The sequence below is a fragment of the Poecilia formosa genome, unplaced genomic scaffold (genome assembly GCF_000485575.1).
Source record: "Poecilia formosa unplaced genomic scaffold, Poecilia_formosa-5.1.2 Scaffold252, whole genome shotgun sequence".
NCBI lineage: Eukaryota > Metazoa > Chordata > Actinopteri > Cyprinodontiformes > Poeciliidae > Poecilia > Poecilia formosa.
In genome coordinates this window covers 769,183-793,245 of record NW_006800191.1, presented here as the reverse complement: position 1 = coordinate 793,245, position 24,063 = coordinate 769,183, and the positions used below count along the sequence as shown (strand labels likewise).

The 24,063-nt window shown below is 37.3% G+C and overlaps 1 protein-coding gene across 5 annotated transcripts in view; it reads right to left on the bottom strand.

The window, feature by feature from the left end:
* The window catches only part of arhgap42b (Rho GTPase activating protein 42b), a 122,468-nt gene that overhangs the window by 77,626 nt on the left and 20,779 nt on the right, over positions 1-24,063 (bottom strand). Inside the window, exon 1 of one of the 5 annotated variants that reach the window (XM_007569939.2) lies at positions 14,297-14,638. The exons of 1 other annotated variant lie outside the window; for it this stretch is intronic. In XM_007569939.2, coding sequence (XP_007570001.1) covers positions 14,297-14,450 — 154 coding nt within the window. In that variant the 5' untranslated portion in view covers positions 14,451-14,638. Of the gene's footprint in view, positions 1-14,296; positions 14,639-24,063 lie in introns of those variants that run through there. 3 more of the 5 variants (XM_007569938.2, XM_007569942.2, XM_007569941.2) reach the window with 3 other exon arrangements.

Here is a 24,063-nt window from a genome sequence, read left to right as displayed (position 1 = left end):
ACCTTGAAGCTGATAGACTAAAGCATTAGATGAACACACCAGAAGCCTCTCTTTGTCAGTAAGGATTAGGAAACTGTAGGTACAATTCAGACAGGCTTAGTACAAATGGACAATAAAAGATCAGAACAACTGTGCCTGGTTCATTGAGCCTCAGTGGAAGCTGTGACATTAAGACGGTATGGTCTGACTTTGGAAGGGTTGAAGATATAATCTGTTTTCTGATGCATCAGGACATGGACGTCGACAACTGACACAATCAACAAAAACTTGGGTAAAGCTAAAATGCTAATACCAGATCATTTTTCTAAATAATAATTTGTTCTTAACTTACCAGATTAAATAAATAAACAAACAAACATATGTTTATTGATATGCAACCTTATTTTGAGGAACTGTGAAGCACGAGAATGTGGCACTGGAAAGTATATAATAAATATCACATCCATACAGCCTTGCTCAAGTTGGTGGAGCTGGCATAGTTGAGCGTGGATATTTTCTTGGCACACTTCCTGTCTCTTAGTACAATTCAGGAATTGTTTTAACGCCACAGCATTCTTAAGTATTGTTATCCATTTGACCACATTGACCACAATGTACCTGCCTTTTGATGGCCATTCGGACAATGCACCATGTTCCAAAGTTCAAATCATCTCAAGCTGGTGTCTCCAACGGCAATGACATTCACCAGATCTCAAACTAAAAGAAAACCTTAGGTTTGTGGAGGAACGGGAGATTTGAATCATTGATGTGCAGCTGATAAAGCTGCGCGATGCCATTATATCAATATGGAGCTGAATGTTTCCAACACCGTTTTAAATCCACGTCAAAAAGAATTTAGAAAGTCAAATCAGTACCTAACAAAATAATGAATTACTTTAAAAACTGATTTTTTAAAAAAAAATTCTTTTAAAAGAAAAGTCAGTACAAATCTATCAAAAATAGGTTTCATTAAAACAAGAGTTTGAAATATATCAGCTACATGAATGCCAATGAATGAGAGCCATATTCTTATTTCCATATCTTCCATCTTCTTTTTTTTTTTTTTCATGGTAATTAGGAGCTAAAAATAGATTGCCATTTTCTTGGCTCAACATTTCTTAGCAACAGAGATTACCCAAGCTTTCACCTGGCACTGTTCACAAAAATATGAAGCAGACAAAAACATAATCATTGTGCTCCGTGTTACTTTGTTTCTGTGGTATTTTTCATTGACCTAAAGTAACCTTGTTCTTTTTAAAATCCATTTCAAAGCTAGAGAAAAGTGTTCCCAGGGGTACATCAAATATTATTGTTTCATTATCCTAGAAGTGCACTACAAATAGAGAGGTGGCTTATGCAAAGTTGAATTATATTTAGTAACACTTAATTGCTTCAGGTTTCAGTGTAACAGGAGAGATGCCTGCAAGGCAAGTAAAACATTTGGACCCAAATTACAGGCACACAAGTCATAACACTATTAAATCCTCCTAACATGAGTTCATATGGAAGGAAATTATTTTAAAGTTCATGTCACAGAAGGAAAGTTTACAAAGTACAACATAATGCAAAATAAAGAAATAATTGGTTTACAGAGATTTAGATTTTTCTATATTTCTAAATAAACTAAAAATGAGAACGAAAAGTCGGAAAACATAAGAATACTCCTTATTCTTGAAAGGATCAAACAAAATGTTTCGTCTTTTGTCCACTCTCCCTCTACAGCTTTATCTCTGGGCGGCTTTTTAGTGTCCAAACAAGAACTGTCTGATTCAAGGCCCTCCACAACATTTATATTAAATCAAGGTCTCATGACTTTAGGCTGACAAATTAACTTTACTGAGTTGAAAGGAATCTTTTCTGTCCATTATAACACTTTGCCACTTTAGTTTAAGCTTCAGAGTCAGATGTCACTTTTTTTTTTAAATAAAAGTTACCTACTCAAGCTTTCAAGAAAGAACTAAAATGTGGTTGAAATTATTATCTCCTAAGTATTCTGGCATTTCCTAAACAAAAGTAACTTTTGATGGCCTAACAAGTCCAAAACAAGAACAATGTAGTCAGATTTAATGTCAGATTTGTGTTTTATGAATTCTCTACACACTGTATGTAAATATCAGATTTCTAGTTTCAATCTAATACAGGACTTCAAGCCTAAAATGGATGCCAAAATATGTGGAACTCAATAATATTACTTTATAAAAACACACACTGACAGTCTGTCACATGACAGAGAGATATCATTACATTTAATATCACGTGCCTCAAACTTCCTCTTAAATTAATTCACAAAATCAGCATTAATGTCATTTAGCCTACTACCACAGTTTTTCTTTCCAAAAAAATACATCATTTTATTTCAGATAAGGTTAGTGTTATGCCTTATGAAATTCAAAATAGCTTGACAGCTTAATGTTTGCATTAAACAAAGCATTTTTGCTAAAATATAAGAGCTTGTGTAACACCCACCAGTATTAAGCAGAAAAGACATACAAAGCTATCTAACAAGGAACCCTTAAAAATCAATCTGCTGCCCTTAAAACACTCCATTGTACGCTTTTAACAAAATTCAGCAGCAGACTAATTACCAAGCAACACATTTGTTGTGCTTTTACTCATCTGCATATTTTTCAGCGGGTTTAATGAACTCTCTTCTCAGATTGGTGCACAAAAGATTTTAACATCTTTGTGTACCTGCATAAATGTGTTCCATTAAAAAGTTACACTCTGACGATTCATCTTCAGCTTGAAAGTGAACCACATTTAGGGCTCTGCTCGGATGACTCAAAGAGAATCCGTCGGCATTAACGTATCCCTGCACTTTGAATTCGTCTTTGTTATTTAGTGAGGAATTTAAAAAAATAAAGTGCGGCTCTTTGGATGAGACCCCTCGCCGTGAGCCTGTACATCAACACTGTGTTAAGGAACACTAAAGCTACTTTATCTTGTCAGGGAGACTCTGGTGATTTCAGATGAGAAGGTCTTCAAAGGGGTGTGCTGCTATGCCCCCAGCTTAATGAGAGATGGGGAGATCTCTTTGATGCAACAGTAGGGTGCATTGTGCCACTTTGATTCCATTTGGAAGGATTGTAACCGGGGAGCGGCCCTTCAGGTAAGCCTTCTTTCACCTGCGTACGATCACAATTGCCTGTCATCTGCCCAGCAGGGGTGGAAGTGTTGCTGTGTGAGGGGAGCCTGCAGACTGAACCTTGCAATTGATAAAAACAAAAGGCTTCTGTCTCTATATTTGCCGTTTTGTTACAAGCGTTTAATCAATCTATAAACTGTTTGCTGAGTTAGCCTTTTCACCAGATTAAGCATTGATAAAAATTAAAGGAATGCTTAAATATGGGGTGGCAAAGATACATTGACCATATTTTTCAGCACATTTTTTATAGTTTATCAAACACTTAAGGCAAGAAAAAAGCTTCAGCTACTGGAGAAGGAATCCTCAGACTACTTCTGTTTTTAAACTTCAAATTAAAGACATATTTAATTTACTTTGCAAATATCAGATACAAGCCCATGGTTGCCAACCAGAAAAAGGTTAACTGCTTCCTCTGACTCGAGGTCAGTCTCTGCCTCAAGCAAAGCAGCTGAGCTGCGTTGGCGGTCTGTCTTGTTACAGAAATAGCTGAGCCAAAAAGTGAAGCTGCTGTTTTTCTGGTCAATGTTCAGATCTTGATCTGTGGTCATAAAGACAGCGATCACGACCAAAAGACCATCATCCCAAACCCAACCTGCCCCCAATAAGCTTCTTCTGTAATGTGACCCAACCATTAAGATAACGTGAGGAACTCCATTGTCCGATGGAACAAAGGAGCTGATGGACAAAAAAGCATGCGCATTTTGACAACATGCTAAAATCATCATGCCAGGCTTATGGTGCCCTGGCATGATGACATTTACCATCAAATTGTCAGGACATGTATATTCTTTTTAAATTAAATGCCACATTTACCATGTCTTGTACAGAGTGATGAGACTAATAGAGCACATCCCCTCCTACACCTGTTGCTGTGCCCTGTCAGCCTGCTAGCTGCGAGAAGTACGCTTTCTCATCCCTACAAGGAAAGTTCCATTTCCAAATTTGATAAACTATAGTTGGCATGCAATGACTGACATCTATTATGCAGCCAACTGCACCATGAGTATAATATCAGAACAATCCAGGGAATATCAGCTGTTTATGCACCTTCTGTGACTCTTTAATGAGGAGTACGGCAAGAAGAAATCAAATTCCTGTTCAAATTAAAGCAGTTAAATTGTGTTGGTGCATTTTTGCTTTCATTGTTTTGTGTAAACACAGTGATAACAATGTAACACTGTATCCTGAAAATCTGATGCCAGCCCAAAGCTAGTTACCATTTACCAAAAAAGGGCATGAGGTGGTTAATAGTTTAACATGTGCATTATTTTCAGCTTGTTTACTTGGAAGTTCTTGACATGGGGTCTTTGATAAGAGGCTGATACAGTGCCACAGCCTATTTTAGAGCTCTAAAGAAAAGATCAGAGTTATTACCCCTGCAAGTCTGCCGGAATGAAAAAAGCCAGACGTGCCAGCCTCCACCATAAATCACAGGGGGTGCAGCCTTTGGACTGAGTTAGGAGATTTCCTTTTAAAAGGCACAGACAACACATTTAACAAAACTTCTGACAGGGACGTTCATGGCTAGGGGAAAGAAACACTTAAACACTAAGTGGAGCAGTACGTTAGCAGTAATAGCCAGCAAAGGACATCGTCCTTAACTTTATTCGCATATTTTCTTTTGTTACACAAGGCATCCAAGAGGTTGTCTTCTGTCCAATTTAATGTCTTTTCAACTTAAATTAATGTGACCTTTGCTTTTGTCCTTACTTTCTGGTTAGGGTTTTGCTCATAAACACAGACGACCACCTCAGTCTCCAGGCCTTAATCCTGTAGAAAAGCCATAGGATGAACTTAGAGAGTATTGAAAATGACTCAGGACAACATAAAGAAAAACAGGGATGACCAAGGGATTCACTGTATACTCAAAGTTTCAGAAATTTTACAAGAATTGTGTCGTCCTATATGCAGAAAGGTATTGTACGAAGTGTCACCAGCAAAGTATCAACACTAAAACATTTAGCAAAATGTTGACTGACATTGTTCCACTCCAATTAAAATGAAAAGTTCATTTTTTTTCTTTAAAAGTAAAGTAAATCTAAAATTTGAGGCTTGCTATCTCACACAAATGAGTTGTTGCTGACGAAGATTGTTTGCTCCACAAAACGTGATCAGTGATATCCAACGTTAGATTTCAAACCAAACAATGGTGATGACTAAGGCTGTTTTTGTTTAAACACAGCGCTTTCCCTTGGTAAACGGCGACAGAAAGCTACAAATGTAAAACTAAAGTGCAGCAATTTTATTCCGCCATGAAACAAACTTCCGTCTCTCGCCTGAAAGTAACATGTTTCATTTTTCCTCGACGCCTCCGAAATGCAAACTGTTGTGCCTTTTTGTACATCCTCCCTAGTGTGCCACTCAGTGTGACAATCACTCTGACTGACAGAGCAAACAAAGAGTTCTCCGAAACAGACCTCAGACTGAATCCGAACGCATTTTCCTGCCCAGTCTGAGGGGAAGCAGCTTTTAATCCCTTTATCAAAATCTAGCCGCAAAAAAATATCCGAGCTCCTCGCCGAGCTTACTGCCTCACTCAGCTTTATTGCTAAACGAGTCACATAATGTGACCCCGTATTTCATTTCCACTACACGAGTTAAAATTCATATAAGTAGTCAAAGCTGCAGCAATACATTATAAATGCTATAATCCTGCAACACAAACTCAGTCTTAGTCACAGTCCAACAGGCGCAGACACTGAGAAAAACACATACACACACCCACACAGGGAAGGAGAATGATGTCAGGCCAAATGCTATCAGAGGGAGGATGGGGGATGGTTATACAAGCATGTTTACAGGACATTTCCTGTGGCTGTGCCTTGGGAGCATCATCTGTCCACAGACAAACAAATACAAGAGTCCCCAAAGCCCAACACTTTGTAAGGTTGAAAAAACAAAAGTAGAAAATCTACACTTTTAATTGGTTATTTAATTAAAAAGGTGCTAATTACGGCTGAACAAACCTATACAGCCACATCAGAACACGTTTCAAATAGGAGAAACGCTGTTTACAGATTAGCTAAACGCTGTTGTTTTTCCACTAACGACCCCGTGCGTGTCAGCCATTCATTACTGCATCTGTCCCAGGAAGGAAACATCAATGTGTAGCGGGGTGAACAGGCGTGGGCACTGGGATGGTGGCAGACACACGGTGTCAGATGGCATAATAACAATTTCTCGTAAGGTCTCTGCCAAACCAACATCACAGAAATGTCAAGAGATTTAGATTTTCTAAAAGAACCCATAAGAAAAATACAAAATTAGCCGGCAATGTGCTGATAGTTATTACGCCAAAAGTAAAAATAAAAACATTATTGGTGAGCTTATTGTCAGAATTGATGGTTAGATGTTGTCAACAAAATGTTCATCGCCTTAGACTCCAATTTTACTCTGGATGTTTCTTTTTCCTCCAAATGCTACAATGACCATAAATTGCACTGCAATTAAAAAAAAATGCTTCCATTTTAATTTCATTGTCCCTTTCTTTGAAAACTTCAGATGATCCATACAGATCTGCTTTAGAAAGCTCTCTTGTTTCTTCCCCATTTTGGAGTGGGCAGGAGAAACTGGCCTCTATTTGACATATTTACATCCCAGGGAAGAAGAACTCAGGTAAAATGTAAATAAATATTACAAAAGTTGTTATAATTATCACTTTAATTATGATTTCTAGCACCCCCCCCCCATATGTACTCATAATTATAATAGATATTTTCAAAATCTTCCAAGATTTTTCACTCTGACTTTATGCAGATACAGTAAATATAAAATCTGAACACGTTCCTGATCTCCTTGGTGACCAAATGACAAGAAGCCAAAAATAACAGGCTTTGTTAAAAAAGTCACACATTTAATAGCAATAAAATATTTAGATTGAAAGCAGGTCAGCCAAACTGTGTTTGATAGGCCAAGAATTATTGGCCTACAACAATGATTACACAGAAGATTACAATATGATTACCACTGTGGTCTGTTTGATTGATCCAACATGATGAGATCTGCTGCAACACCAATAGGTCAATCTGTTAAATGGGATATTATGTCATTCGAGCCGCGTTTATTCTCTTTCTTCTAAAGATTTGATGAAAAAGGCTGACACCACTTTTCTTGAGTTTTTTCTGGATTATATAAATGTATGAAAAATGAGCTAATTTAAAGCTGATCTTACACAACAGAGATTAATTTAGCCAACTTTACCTCATGGGAAAAACCTTTCCTCTGTTTGATAGCTTAAAAGGATTTAAATAGAGTGTCTGATGGGAATTCTTATCTTTGACTGAAAACGTGTGGATAAAACTAACTGATGTCTGATGGAACTGGTTTTATTTGTTAAACCATTTATCAACCCTCAGTAACAGGAATGGGAAAAGAAATATGAGTTAGCAGAATAACAGGTGAAGCACCAGCTTTTATCCAGCTTATTCATTTGGACAAGAACCTGCAAAAAATATATCTGAAGAACAAAGAAAACAAAAAAGAGAATTTGTTTGCTATTTTCTCACACTCTAACTCGAGACATTTTACCTGAGGGCCGGATGGAAAATGTCTACAAAAATCTTTTGAATATTTGCCGCCCTTCCAGAATTTTTATTTTTTATACTAATATCTGTGTGAAACCAATGGAAAATATTTTCAAGTTTCTCCTATATAAATATTGTATCATCTGCATGTATTAAAAGATGATTTGAATGCAAATCAATATGTCCTTAGTGCTTTCTGATAGAAACCCTACTGAGGTCAATTAGGCAAAATCAGCGACAGAGTTGATTAGTGGAGTGCTAAATTTAGCACTTTAGCACTCCACTAAGCAACATGTAGCACTTTAGCTCATACAGTTCTACTGTTTACGATTAGTGCTTTAGCATTATAGCTCAACTAACTTTTTAATTAGTGGTGCCCACCATTAATCTATTTGACTTATTTTAGTTTAACAAATGCTGGATCCAAGCAGTTCTCCAGATGGATGTGCCTCTCAAATTGTTATCGAAGCCTAATATCTATTGGTTCTACATACACCAGTTTATCAGCAAAGTCCCAAACTTTCCAAGTTTGAACGTTTCCATGAACTAACAATGTCAAACAATCTATGTATACCAAGAACATCATCATAAGGATGTTTTATTCCCCCCCCCATCAGATACAGGGACTATAAATGTTCCCACATTTATTTTATGTTTATCATATGGTTACAATTAGGTTTGTGGCTTGGTGCCCATAGAGCTCAGCTGAAAACTTGCCTACCTACTAATTATTTCCCTTGTCTATGCGGCTGTTCACATTCAGCTCACAAAGGGATAATTAGTGTCTTTATTGTACTGAATTATAGCAGTCAAGCAAGAGGGATTAATAAAAGTCAGCAGTTGTTATCTACACCAGGTGTGAACAGTAGCTGCCAACCACAGACATGGCTCCACTAATGACAGCAGCTGCTGCGAGATCTTACTTGCACCTGATCAAACCGCAACAAATTTGGAATTTATTTGGAATGTGTAATAATGTAGATTTGAAATTTTTTTCAACACTATTTAAGAGACATTGATTACAGCGAACATGTGCATACCTATACATTCATACATTCAATGTGTGGCTTTAAAACTATTCCTGCTTCTTAGTGTAGCTTTTAAAGGGGCTCATAGAGAGCGTGCTCCAAGCTCTCAGTGTTTCTTGCTAGGTGTCCACTGTCTGTTCATCTAATCTCAAAGTGACTGCACAGTGTTAAGGTCAGGACTCTGTGGGAGCCAGGCCATCTGTTGCACTGCCTCTTGTTCAGCTCCTGGCTAAAGATATTTCATCTTCACTGTTCCTGTACATTGGGCGTTGCTGTCATGCTGCAAGAATTTTCACCCCAGTCAGGTCTCTTGCAGAAACTTTTGTAAGGATGGCTCAGAATTGAATAAAGTAAGGGGCCTTTCTTTGCTTTAAGTGTTGATACAAGGAAACATACACAGTGATAATTTCTGACAAATGTAGCAAATTAATTTACCATGTTTTTAGAATAATTTGGCAATACTGATGATGAGTACATCAGTATTGACATTCCAAATAAGCAAAGTTTGGCAAGCATATAAAAAAATACACAAGTTAAAAGAAAAAGCTTAAAAGTTTAGTACAAAGTTGAATGCTAAGGTGCTCTTTGGTATTAAACCTTTTGCACAGGATATTGATGTCCTGATACTAGCCATCCTCACACCCATTAATAAAACATTTAGGAGGATATTGGTGTCCAGCAGAGCTGCAATGCTCACTGCCTGAACTGCTTCTCTGCTAGACAGATATAAAATAGGATTGGCCCTATACTTCCCTGGGAAATACAAAATCATTCACACAGAAGTAAGACGTGATGACCCAAATGGTTAAAAGCTCCAGAAGGTAAACTAGACTGCAGCTACTTTTTATTTTTATTTTCTTTTGTATGTTGTGCAGTGTGGCAGTCAAAATAAACCTAGTATTGGGGCTTCACAATATTAGATAATTACACAATAGAAAATTGTCTTTCTTTGTAGCTTTACTCATTTACTTGCATGTTTTGCACATTTATGAAATATAAAGATGTGAACTTTTAACTGAATCTTGTGGACCCTCGGCAGCTTGAGCTCAAGATTTTAAATAGTGGCAAAGAGGTTTTTAAGTTGCTGCAAATGTTCTCAAGAATTGCTACTGAGAACATTTGTAAAAAGTTGTCTTAAACAAATAGTCTCTGGCAAGAATGATTCAATAACTCCTGTTTTCCAAGTACACTAAGTACACAGACTTCCTGTTGAAAATCAGCATTTAGTTTCTCATTCTCTCACATCATAATATCTTTTACTTCCTGTACTGATAAGAAAAGATCAGAGCCTTTCAGGATGTGGCCCTTAGGCGGGTGAGTAACATTCCACTATATTATTATTATCCTCACTATTTAGCAAAACATGCTTCTTTGAAGACTATTTAAAAAAAATCTAAATAGAATCAAAATTCTTTTTTTTCTTTCTTCAACTTTTCCCAACTTCATTTTAAACTAATGTTTAGATAATCGCTGGTGGCTTTTTCAAACGCTGCCATCCCTTCAGTTGGTTTTCCTTTTTATTTTCAACAATGTTATTACTTCAGCCATCGTAGACCAACGCAGTTGCCAAGCAACTACACATTTGCTCTGTTTACACTAGGGACAAGCTTATAATACTGCAGTCATACAATATGGCAGTGACGAAAATATCAATATACATCTGGGAATAGTCATCAAGAGGACACGCAGAAAATGCAAATCCTAAGCACACAGCTATATGCAACAGAGATAGGAAAAACAGGAAAGGTTGAGAGAGTAAAACAAATGGATCTGTTGCCATAAATATAACCAATAAGATTGCTGGGCAATGTGATCGACTTGCTAAAATCTATAGAGATGTAAATAAATGTTTCAGGTTTCAAAAAAAAAAAAAAAAAAAGAAATACAGCCTGATTTTCCTCATTACAGTTAACATATTTTCATTTGGTTCAGGCAGAAACGTGCAGAAAATGGATAAAGATGCATCTTTAATTAACTGGAAATGTGGACTGCATAGGTGAGGTTTCAGATTTTTTTTTCCATTACTGAAAAGTTATCTGCCAGTGTTTCCAGACAATCAATAGACATTAATTACTTAAACAGCCATGATCACAGTGCTCTTTTTTTTAAATTTGGCATGTCGTTAATGCTGATGTTGTTGATGTTATCACCTATATATCAGCATTTTGTTAGAATTTTTTTATATAATCATAGACATGGTGTCATAAACAAAAGAACAGCTGTTTCTTTTTTTTGTTTGCTTTATTTACACACTGATTATATATATGTCTCTGTATTGTATTCACAAATATTTTGTATTAATTGCAAATTTCCATTTGCTATTTCTGAAGTTTACTATTGACTGTCCTGTAAGTAAATCACCCGCAGCAATCAGAAGAGCATTTTTGTGAAAACTTAAAATATGATATTGTGAAATGTCAGCTGATATTGTGAGAGTTATGGCAGAAATATCTCACATTTTTAAAAATGTAAATAACATCTGATCACAATGTTCCCATTAAAGACGTATTCATGCCAAGGAACATAGATTTTTCACCAATCTGTGCAAATTTTCCAGCAAGTTCTGCAGCTTAACTCAAAAACTGAAGTTACATTTAAAAGTTATACACCACCAACATACAAAGTGCTCTCCTGCTCTGTACGATCGAGCTTATGTTGCTAAAGCATAGGGAGGAAAATAAAGCTGATGCATCAGCATAAGAGAATTAAAAGGCAACGGACTGAATCTTCTATACAAACAGCATCACAATCTCTTTGCTTTGGCGGTTCTTCAACATGTTCTAATCCTTCCCAATCTAATACCATCTTATCGCCCGCTCTCACTGGTTAGCCATTTTCAAAGAGTTTCTACTTAGGCAACATTCAGCCGAATTTTCACGCAGGTTTTCAAGAGGCTGCATGAGAATTCACCTTTTCTGCTGATTAAATGCACAAGTGTTAATTTCCTGTTCATTAGTTGCAAATGATGCTGAAAAAATGAGACGCCCTAAATGACAAATGACCAACATTAAAAAAAATAAAGGTGGTAATAACTTTGCTGATGGATCCAAAATGATAGCACTGTGTAAGCTCTGCTCATGTGGCGCTGCGTTATCAGACAGCTTTGGGCAACATTTTTTCTGAGCTGCTGCTTTTGACACATGTGCTGAAATCTTCTTTATAATATTTTGTCAACAATTGATTGAACAGTTCCCTGGCATGACATTGGAAAGATAAAGTCGGAACATTTATCCAATTTGTATTTCACAGTAACAGTAGGTAGACAGAATGTACGCCAACTTTAATGTTTAATAATTAACTGAAAATAATTAATGAGTAGGTGACCAAGATGCACATCTTTCCAAATGATCTCTGAAAATAGGAACCAGCTCTGCTGTGACTATACAAGGGTAAGTGGATAATGGACAATGGACGATAAAGATTTCATACTCCGAAACCCTGAAGCAGCAAAGCAAGCAAACATAGGCGGTAAAAGCAAAGATGACGGAAGCTGAATGGAGGAAGTAACACAAGAAAACCAACAGTACATTTATGAAGAGGGGCTAAGGAATGGAGAAGAGGTGAATTGACAAACAAATGAGTAATAGGACAAATTAATGACATATCAGCCCTAAAACTAAGCCATAAGCTAAACAATGTTCTAATCAGGAAAGTCAACCTAAACACAACTAAAAAAAAAGTCATGACAGATGTTTACCTTTTTTGTTATATTGGTAATACCTTAACGACAAGAAGCAATGAGGCAAACAAAATGTGATAAATAAGCCGACAGCCTCACCTGCCATCATCAACATGCTGCAAACTAAGTACTACATTTTCCATAGCATACTTATTTTTTTCCCCATGCAGGTTCCACTCTGGAGTATTTACAGCTGTTGAAACAGATTTATTTTTGTTTTTCTTTTATATGTTTATGTGCAAACATAAGCAATGTCTGGGCTTGATTATCAAGACACCATAAAATTGGTTTAATCTTCTCCCTTTGACTGTTCCAATAATCTCTATTTACTGAAAACACCAAGGACCAAAATTATGCTCAGAGGACAACAAACTCACAACCAGATTATACAGACTGAAATTATACATTTGGAAAATGAATGTTTTGAATTCCATCAAAAGATCCATCTGGCCAACATTGTGTTTGAAGATTTACATAAAACTCTAGCAGCAGTTATAACATATACTTCAAAAGGTGTAATCATTGAACTATTTGCATACGATAAAAACATACTGAAATATTCAAAAGAATGTAAAGCTCACAGCAAAGTTGTTTTTGCTCAAATCTAACTTTTCCAACTCCCTACAGAAGTTACTAAAGTTGAAATCAGATATGTACAAACACCGACTAAAACTCAAGTGCATCTTTATTTCTGACTGTGACGTCAAAGCAGACCAAATTTCCTTTGTTTTGTCAGAATTTATCAAACTATATATTATATATATATATACAAAAATTGCTAAATGAGAAAAATAATATGTTAGATTTATTTACTGTCTTTAAAATGAGATATTTACTGAAAGACCACTCAGCAAGGAAGACGACTTTACTTCAAAAGAAACATAAAAAGCCAGATTGCGGCAGCAAAGACCTTCGTTTTGAACATACGGATGAAACTAAAGTGGAACTGTTTGGCTTTTATCACAAATACTACATTTGGAATAAAAACAGGGATGCTTGTCACACCCTAACTGTGAAGAATGGGAGTGACAGCATCATGTTGTGGGGCTATTGTGCTACATGAGGACGTCATACACTTCATAAAACAGTGTAAAAGCATATATATTTTTTTTTCTGGATTAAAATATGATAGTTAACTTGCAAAGAAATGAAAAAAAAAAAGTTATCGGTATGGGAATGCCTATCCGTGCCCCACATATTCAGTTCCAACGTGGATGTTTTCCATATTTAAAGGCCGTCCACATTTCAAATCCTTCTCCTTTTACAGACTCATGTCTGATATTAGGAAACTAGACAGCGATTCCCACGTGTGTACATCAGAACAGGAAGTCCAGTCTCATTAGTAGGATGGAGTTCTGGACTGTGCTTGGAGAGAAAGAGAGAGCGAGAGGGGGAGAGAAAGAGAGAGAGAGAGGACAATGACCCGTGATAGAAAGTGACAGCATCCTCACAGTTTCGGCTTATGCACAGATTAAAGCTTGCAATTTCTCCACCTCTGATGGGTGACCCCTGAAAAGAGAAGTAGGCCGTTATTAAACTGATGTAACAAAAAGTCTGTCTCGGTGCTAACCATATCCGACCATGGCCTTCTGTCTGGAAATACGTGCAAAGTAAATTAATTCATCTCACCAGTAACTCCGTTCTGAATCTGGGGTTTATTTTAGGATCTAAAAACATCCAGCTTACACATGCAAAGGAGACAGAGTCAGAATCAAACGACGTTGGCATAATGAATTATTTGCGGGTTTTGTGTTGATCTTAGCTCTTTAGTGTTACTGTTTTCAATGGGAGACCGCAGCTTTTTCAGAGAGCGACCAGTCAGGCTTCGCTGTAATGAATGCATCCCTGATTGCGAGGCGCCTGTGGCTCAGGTAGTTACACCTTTATTTCTGGATTCAAGAAAACAAAGGGAAAATAAATCATGTCGTGTAGGACAACTTACTCTTGAGGGCAGTGATCAGCATATTTCCATCCTTGATGAGCTCCTTGATGAATTTATTGGTTCGCTCCAGCTCTATTTCATGGTATTTGAGGCGCTCCCTGAAGTCCGGGCTGTCCAGAAAAGAGTCACTGAACTCCAGCGCCGGGAGTCCCATCGTTCCCCACAGTAACGGCACCGGCTTTTCCAAACTTTCTAACTCGAGGAATAAAAGTTCCGCCACCCCCCCGTTCACATCACGCAGCTCAGATGTGGATGCAAACTTCTCAGAGTTCTCTACGAAGCGGTTTTCCTGCCCCACTTCTTCCTTTACTTCCGCTTTGGATTTTCTCAGCTTTTTTTTTTTTTTTTACCGCTACCTTTTCTTAGAAATAGTGGTCGCATGACTCCTGCTGGTTAGTTCTAGATATTTAGCAACAGCTGGATCGCCCACTTCCTGCAATAAAGTTTGAACGGGCTTGCCTACGTCATTGTTGCTTCTTCAAAAATGAAGATGCGGTAATAATCTTCTAATCTTATGAACTTCAATGTTCTTACAGGATAAATAAGTGCAGAATAGATTAGAACTAATTATATATGACCTTTATTTAACCAGGCAAAAACAGTATAATAGCAAATTCATTATTGGTAACTTTGGCCTGCAAAGGGAAATGACTTTTAATGTTTTAATTAAACATTTCTTGAATGAAAATACAATGGATCAGTTTGTATGAATATAAAAACATTACAAAAGCTATAAAATCATAATCTGCACATAATATAAATATGCAATTTGCTGTGTTTGTTCTAATCTACTAACAGTCCTTAATAAAATATGAATAAGTCCTGATTTGAATGAATCTCACTCCCAGTTTAGCAAGTTATAACTCTGTGTTTAGCATTTAGACCATCAAGGAGAGATGGATACAGGAGCCAAACAATGTACTCAAGTAAGCTTAGTAATACCTCGGTGTACTTTTACTTAAGAAGTAAAAAGTTGTCATTAAAACAATTCCTCAAGTAAGAGTAAAAAAACTAGTAAAATGTCGACTTTAGTACAGCGTACTTGAATGGAACACTTTAATCTGATTTAATTTGGGAACATTATGTAATCAACGTGAATAAAATGTACAATTTTGTGCGGGTTCAAGTACTTTGATAAAATAAAAAATAAGCACATTACATGATTACCAAATAAATTCCAGCAGAAAACAAATCCCATAACTCAGTTTTCCACAAATCTTTTGAAAACCGTTGCTTACAATAGGTTGTAGAAAATTCAGCTTTTGTTGTTCCCAATGTGGTAATAAACCCAACTTATGTCCAACTAGATAAGCTGCATTTTAGACAAATAAATACTCTTGACGGTTTTAATTTTTTGTTACTAAGGGTTTGAACTATCTGTGCTGGATAAGAAACTAGCATAAATGAATAAACAAGCAGTTGATTTTTGTAGCACATGCACAAAATTTCCATTCCCGTCAGTCTCAAATTTCAACTCAACATGCTAAATTATTTTGTCTACATTTAATTCATTGATTGTATTTCATCGTATTGCCACAGTATAAGACCTGAACAGTTAATAATCCAGGTAGGCTTATGTGCAGAAGCTATGCGCAACAATCTGTCAGGTTAGAATCAGCAGGGGCTTGAGGAGAGAGATCTGAATTAATACCTTGGTAAATGGAAGTAATTAAGCTAGAATATAATTGCAGTCTGGATTTTTCACATCTTCCTGTTGCAGCAGGAACAGGCCCCAGAAATAATGTCGCACTACAATGAGAATTTGTGTAAGCATGAACAAGAGGCTTTGTCACCAATGGCACTAAGTCTTTTGGATGACTCTTTCGACTTATGGTGCTTTACAGCAATGAGGGGACGGGGAAGCGGCTTTGTCATCATGAGAGAGAGAGAAAAAAAAGTCTCAATAGAGAAATGGATGTTGCAGCTTTGACTAGAACTAGCACACACAAATGAAAATACATTAACAACTTGATGGCTCACAAGAAGCAGCATTTCCTCTGTTTCATTTGGATGGTAGTTCTGCTCACTTACTTTGAAATAACGGTTACTTTACATATAGCATGTGTAATTTAGGAGGCTTCAGTTTAAATTTACTTTTTGAGATGAATCTCTAATTATGTAAACCGCACACTTTGATAAACATATCAGCAATCTTCTGGCATAATTCTCGTCAGTCAGTCTTGCTTTTCAGAGACTGTAGCAGGAGTTTCTTAAACACAGAGAGGCCCAAAGTCAAATTTCTTTTAAGTCATATTTGGTATACCCTGGAGTTTTATAATAACTGAAGGCAACAGTTATTTGTCTGTGGTATAAATTGGCACTATGTGCATGGAAAATACTTAATACTTCCCCTTTAAAAGGTAGGTCAATGGTAGCAAACCAACCAATTTAAATGAGGGGCCAGATATCCATTCAGATGTTTGACTTATTGATGGTTGCAGAAATTGTATAAAAAAACAACTTAACTGGAGAAATGTAACCTAATGTCAGTAGTGTTGGAATGATTATGTGTACTTTTGACCCTAATTGCATTACGTAGGTTGAAAGTTGATGAAAAGTCATCAAAGTTATATGTTGTGTAATCATCACGCCAAGAAAAAAATAAGCCCTTTTGAAAGCTTAAAATAAATGTGACATTTCTGCTCATAATGGCTGAACTTTTAAACTGATTTGTCGATTTGAACGCTTTACTTTCTGCATCTCAAACCTGGTCGACCTGCAGTCACGGCCTATGTTGACGCAGCAACCATCACCAGCCCTTAACGCTGTCTGAGGAATCAACAACTCTGTGCTTACACGCTTACAGGAAGGGAGTCTCAAGCCTAGTAATGAAAACGAACATAAACCCTGCATGTCTGATTCATTCGGAGGAATAACACTCATCTTGTCCGCCAATAAAACCGTATTAAATTTGCATGCGATAGGACAGAACAGGGTGCCCAGTTTGCCTGAGGAATGTGTGATTATTGCACTTGTAATATTGCCGCTGCATACATTATGCACACGACAGGATACAATTGTGGGAAAATAAATTGTTGAGTGATTAGGTGATTCTTTCTAAACATGAAGCTAAACTGTAGCACGTGTCCATATATGTGTGGCTTTTGGAGATGTGGAAATTTATGGAACAACTCTGCTGTAAAAATAAAATAAGTTAACTTTAGGTTTATCTAAAAAAAAATGTTGCCAGAGTTTAATTCGGCAAACAAAACTCATTTAGGTGTTAATGGTTCACAGTAAATAAAACAAATATACGTATTTTCTCACATAATGATAGTATCCATTTGATAGGTTTGTATATGACGACTCATAAAACAAAGAATCCAGCTGCAATCAACACCTTTTCAATCTCCCCTGCTATTTCCTTCCACTAAACTTTCCACTAGCTAGCTTGGATACAGCCAGCTTCTTTATGCAGGTTTGATGCTCGTTTGTGAATGGTGCCTGAGTGTCTACAGACTGCTGAGGCAATAGTTTTCCCCATCTAAGCAAAAGAAAGTCCGACATGGTCATAACATCACATTTCTGTTAAAAATCCAATTTTATTGCCATTTTACAAACTTCACATTTTCTAAGAAAATGAATGAGGTTTTCATTAGCTGCAATCATCAGACATAAATATTTGGATTCTATTCATCTGCCTGAGTCTGTATTGCGAATGACTTTCACTTTTTTAAACTGACCTCATACAAGTGCAGCTAAAAATAAACCTGTGCAGAGTCTAACATTTTAAGATGAAAAAGCAAGACATTCCCACATTTCTATTAGTTATGCAAACAAATCTATCTGTGAGACTGAATCACTGGAGACCAAACAGGAACGCTAAAGAAACCAACTGCCTTGGAGCATACACAAACACACTGATAAAACACACACAACCTCTTCGACACACACACAGAGAGACTGAGACTTCTTTAACATACTGTACAAGTGGGGAAAGAAATTAGATGCGAGATGTACATCTTCCCACGTCCTCACTCCTGTTCTCGCTGCATTAAACAGAGCCACTTTGGCCTTGCTTGGTGGAGAGTCAGCTACTCAAAAGGGGAAAAAAAACGTGGATTTTATAGAAGATATCAATAATCCACGCAAAAAAAAGCAAAATAAGCATCGATTGGCCCTGCAATGAGTTATGCACGAGTCATGCAGCCTCTGATTAGATTTAGTCACAGTGGGGCAATCAGCCTTGTGCTGAGATGTCTGCTCTGCTTGTGGTGGGAGAACTGAAGGGTGGTGGGGCGTCAGGCCCTAACATGCCCCCTTCAACTCCAGCTAGCATGCTATCATTTTGCAGAAGCAGCCCTCGGGGATGCAGTTTGTTTCACTGACACAGTGAGTAGAGAAATGCGATGCATTAGCGGAAACCCTGTTGCTTCGAGTTAATTGCAGCGAGCGCTGAGCATCACTAAACTGGGTTATTGGGTGAAAGATAATGGCTTGGATAGATTATAATAAAGCAGTTTCCTCTTAATGCAAAGCTCTCTGAAAGTTGTCTAAATAAGACAATAGTCCTCTTATTTAAAATCAGTAGTGAAGATCTACAGGAGCCACATAGAGAAAGACGTAGAGAGATTTTAAGCAGAGTTAGTTTATAAATTAATGTCCAATTAGTGCTATCAATCGATTAAAAAGATTAGTCTGATTAATCACACTCATTGCCTTGATTAATAACAATTAATCACCTAGCTTAATTTGGTAAACTTGAAATGTAAAAATCCAAACTTTCTAAAAAAATGTTTGAGAAAATGTTTTGTCTTATGTTTTATACTCGACATTGTCGACAGGCTTTTCTCACTTTTATGGGTTTTAAAGAAGGTTTAAAAGTCAGCATTTTGTTTCAAACATAGTTTAGAAATGTTAAATAGAAACTGGCTGTGCTTCCGTGGAAAGATAATTCATCACTGCAATAAGTAGGCTGTACTAGCTTGGTTTTACCCAATCACCATTGCTGTGTTTTGTTTTGTTTTTTGTGTGTGTGTGTGTGTAACAATTTTTTTTGGATCTAGTGCCCTTTATTTGACAGTAATCTGACAGGAAAGGGGCAGAGAGAACAGATCTGAGAACAGGATTTGATTGGAACGGCTGCATTGAGGTCTACAGCCGATGTCTACGGAGATCCCATTCTAACTGCGGTGATTTTTAAAGCTAAATTTTCCGTTGAACACGTCGTCTGACGCTCCTCACTCATATTTACAGCTGCGTTTGTGGCTCTGTTTTGAACGCAGCACAACACTGTTTAATGCACTGCTTTGAACTAAGTAACCCTCTGTGGGAGAGAGGCTTTCAGGTCAAATAGGTAATACGATTAATCTGCATTATGTCAAATTAATGCGTTAAACTTTTTAGATTAGTCGCATGAGTTAACGTATTAACAATGACAGACCTAATCCACAGCTTTAAGTATCTGCAAGCTCTGTTTAAATCTGTCATCTGAAAATTTATGGCAGAAACGCCAACCTATTAAGATAGGAATGTCCACCTAAATGGACAAGAGCTTTTACCAGAGAAAGCGCAGAGATCCACAGCTCAGGTTGAAGAATATGTCTACAAGACAACTAGTTGTCATGCACACATCAAATCTGCTCTTTATGGAAGAAGTTACTGAATGATTGTGAGAAAACCTTAAGGAATTGATGAGAGTGTTACATGAATTTTATAGAACAGGACAGGAGAGGGGTTTTTGGTTCAGATCACTAATTAGTTTCTCTGAACCAACTTGGGTTTCAGTTGGACACATCTGTCTAATTGTGAAGAGCATAAAAACAGATCGTCCTCACTGAGCTGAATTTTGTCTCTGCTGCAGGTGGATGAAGGCAAAGCAAAACCAAGCTTGCAATGACTTCAAAGATCACACAGAAGCAACTCTGCAGGCTGTTAGGCCCCAGGAAGATTTCAGCTGAGGCAGAACTTCTTTGAAATTGCAAATGGTTTCTTTGTCTTGTTAGTCCCATTCCTTCCTGTGTCAGCCTTGGATCGTTCACAGAAGTTGCCCCTTGTGATCCCATCAGGGACTTTTCACCCCACCATCAGCACTATGTCGCATCAGTAAGCCGTTAATACAAATTAATTCCACAGCTTTTTACAAAAGAATTGTTTGGGGTCCTGAAAAAGATGGCAATAGAAAACACAAAACTAGTTGGAGTGGCTTTTTGCAATGCTTAAGGTCCGAGGCATGCATTTTAACTATATGACTGCTAATAAAGAAATAAATTCTTGCAAATTAATTAAGCTTGTATGAGCATGGGTCTAAATAAAGAGTTTTGTTTTTGCTTTTGTTGTTTAAATCCTAATAGGTTCAGGGTCATACACACTGCTTGGTTTCCATAGTTTTGGGGAAATCATCTGCTAGATAAAACATTATTTTCATTCAGTCTATTATTGTCAAGGAGTCATAGTGTTGGTCAGAGTGTGATTTGATCTCAAAAGCTCAGATTTATGAGTGTTCATATCTCTACATAGCAAGCATGTGCTCTGCTCAGATGAGACCAAAACGGTTTTTGACCTACATTCTACTGAAACCAGATATTTACATTTATGGAATAAAAACACACACACATTTTTCTCTCACTGTCTGAAGTTGAGTGAAACCAAACTTCCAAATCAAAATAACGGGGAGAATCATCTATTAAACTATAATACTTGGGTCAAACCCATGAAAATATCTTGGTTTCAACTATACAAAGCAGTGTTGTGCAACAATAGCTTCTAGTTTGACTATGAATAAATGATTGCTTAGAGAAAGCTTAGAAGTGTATAATTTCAAAATTATCCACTACTTTGTCTTTGTCTGTCACATTAAGTTCTATGAAAATAAAAAAAAATGTAGTTGTAACCTAAAAAAAAAAAAAGATGAGGCTGCAGTGCTTCCTCCTAGAGCCCAAAATGATGACTGTTCCCCAAATTCACTTAAATGGAAGTGTGGCTGTTTATTCTGTGATAGTGGGTCAGTGACCTGACCCCTGTAGTTAGGCACCAGCCCTCTGTGACCCTGCAGGGAGAAGCAGGTATAAACCATGGCTGCATAGATGAGTGGATCTCATTAAGTTTGGAAACGGTTAGTGTTTTTGCAAGGCACTGCATGTTGTTGCTCTCGCAAAGGCAGGATAACCCGACTCCTTGTGACGGAAATTATCTCTAAATGATGTGAGCTGTTTTTCCCTAATTAACAATTGACACTGCCATGCATACCCTTCATTTAAATCAGGTGTTAAAGTAATTGCACAATTTCCGGGTGGCACTCAGCTTAGTTCCAGAGGAGAGCTTTGGCGAACCAGATCTGTCACTGTTTTTCTAGCTGATGATTAATGACCCCAATTTAGTTTCGTTTTTTTTAATCCAATCATGCTCTGACATTTCCTATCAGATGAGCCCTTCCTCATTCTTTGCCTTGTTTACGTCGTGACAGTGCAATCTGCAGAAGTGCCAAGTGGTGAGCTCTCATTTATGACTCCCGTGTCCAGCTGATGTTTGAGGAGTTATACGTGATTACCTCCTCTTTGCAAAACGAGGCATCTCCATTGTCCGCAGGGACTTCATGTATTGCTTCACGGCACACTGTGAAAAATTGGCACTGTAAGCTTTTTTTTGGCTCTAACAGCCACATATGTTCAAAGTTAGAGTCAGGTAAGGGACACGTCCTGCACAAAACGGTACAACTTCAGTGCAAATGCAATCCAACAGAAATGAAAGGTTCATGCCTCAGCATCTTTGGCTTTAGAGTCTGAGTTTCTCTTGGCGCTCTGAAAAAAGGTTGTCCTCAGGAGGAGGGGGCTTTTATTTTTTGCCTCATTGACCTTCATAAGGTGATACCTGTACTGGCGGCACAAATTTAAGTCTGGGTGATAAATTACAAGAGCTGCTCCACCAGCTTTGTAAGCAAACTCTTCTGTGCATTGCAGGGACAGTCTTTAATTTGGAGCCGCAGGATTTTTAAAAAGACGACCCTCCTCCAGAGCACGTTCCTCTCAAACTGAACACAAGCACCTCACATCCTCACACATCCTCAGTTGTTCGACCCACGTTATGAGGATGCTTTTGTACGTCTCTAATCACTGGGCTGGGCATGAAAAATGCTTTTAAGATGAAAATCTTTTGTTCTCGCTCAGAACCAGATGTAAGATGCAGGTTACTGCTTTGAGAGCTGACAGCTGTTTTTGATTTCTTCCCAGACAGAAAATTCTTTCCTTACATCCCAACACAAAGAAATATATTCTACATTTATCTCATTAAGTTGTCGATGACTCATTTCTTTGAAAATTCTCACCACATTGCTCTTTGGTCAGACTTTCTATAATTAATTTTAAAAGAATATTTCTTTTAAGCATAATCGAATGAAAATCCCTTTTACCTTCAAAGTTTTTCTGAATACTCCAACGTATGTGTTTGTTTTTTTCCTTTAAAGGGCGTCATGGCATATACACAATCAGAAGCTTCTGTTGCAGTCCAGTCCATTAAATCTAGACATAAAGATGACGGAGAAAACATTTGCATATCTTGATAAGGTTGAGCTCTGATGGATGAATAAAGCTCAGAGGTAAGAAGAAGCATTTTCATACATTTTTCTAACAGAAATCAGTAGATGACAGATAGATAGATAGATAGATAGATAGATAGATAGATAGATAGATAGATAGACAGATAGATAGATAGATAGATAGATAGATAGATAGATAGATAGATAGATAGATAGATAGATAGATAGATAGAAGTACTTTATTCATCCCAACTGGGAAATTACTGTGCAGTTGCAGCATACACATACACACAGATCAATTACAATATAAAAAATAAAAAATAAGATAAATGCATAAAATATAAAATGTAAGATGTAAGATTCTGTACAGTATGAACAGTATTACTTGTAAAATAGATCACTGTGGATTTCTTTCATCTGGATCTGCTTTAAAGGAGACATTTTGCCAAGATGCTGGCATGTTTGGAATTTATGACGTTCCTTTTTGTTTTCCTAGTTTGGGTTGTTTTGCTGATCCAGCCCTGGGTGATATATGGAGCCATCCAGCACACTAAGAAATGATCCTGTAAATCCAGTCAAATACTGGCAGCTATAGACGCCAGAAGTTTACTGTAAATGCACAGTAGCTGTACCGTAATTAATCCTGACAGTAGATTACCGTCAATGCAAGTACGGTATAGATACTGTGAAATAACGGTAAACTTCTGGCGTTTATAGCTGCCAGTAGTTTACAGTTTTTTAAAAGAACGGTAAAATACTGGCGTCTGTAGCTGCCAGTAGTTTACCGTTTTTTCGAAAGAACAGTAATCTACCGTTTTTCTGAAAGAACGATTAAAAAAAATACTGGTAGCTACAGACGCTAGTTTTTTTTTAACCGTTCTTTCAGAAAAACGGTAAAAAAAAAAAAAAGCTGGCGTCTGTAGATACCAGTATTTTACTGGACATTTACCTTTGTAATCCTGTAATTACCTTTTAAAGTGGTGTACTGTAAGTAAATACTGTAATGACGCCAACACACCGCAGATGTAGTAGAGAGTTTGTAGGTTTTGGCCCAGGGGGCCTCTCATAGCTATGGGCTCTTTGCACCTCAGCTTCCGCGTTCGGGGTAAAGCTGCTCTATTGTTTCCGATCCAATACAAATATCATTTACATTAGGTGCTTGCAGTGCTTGGCCAAGGTTTGTACATCGATCCGAAGCCCCAACAAGTCAGCTGGAGAAAGGCTTTAAGATGTTCACCTCGTTATACATTCACTGACACGAAGGTGAGTTTTACTTAAACTTTGTGGCTATACA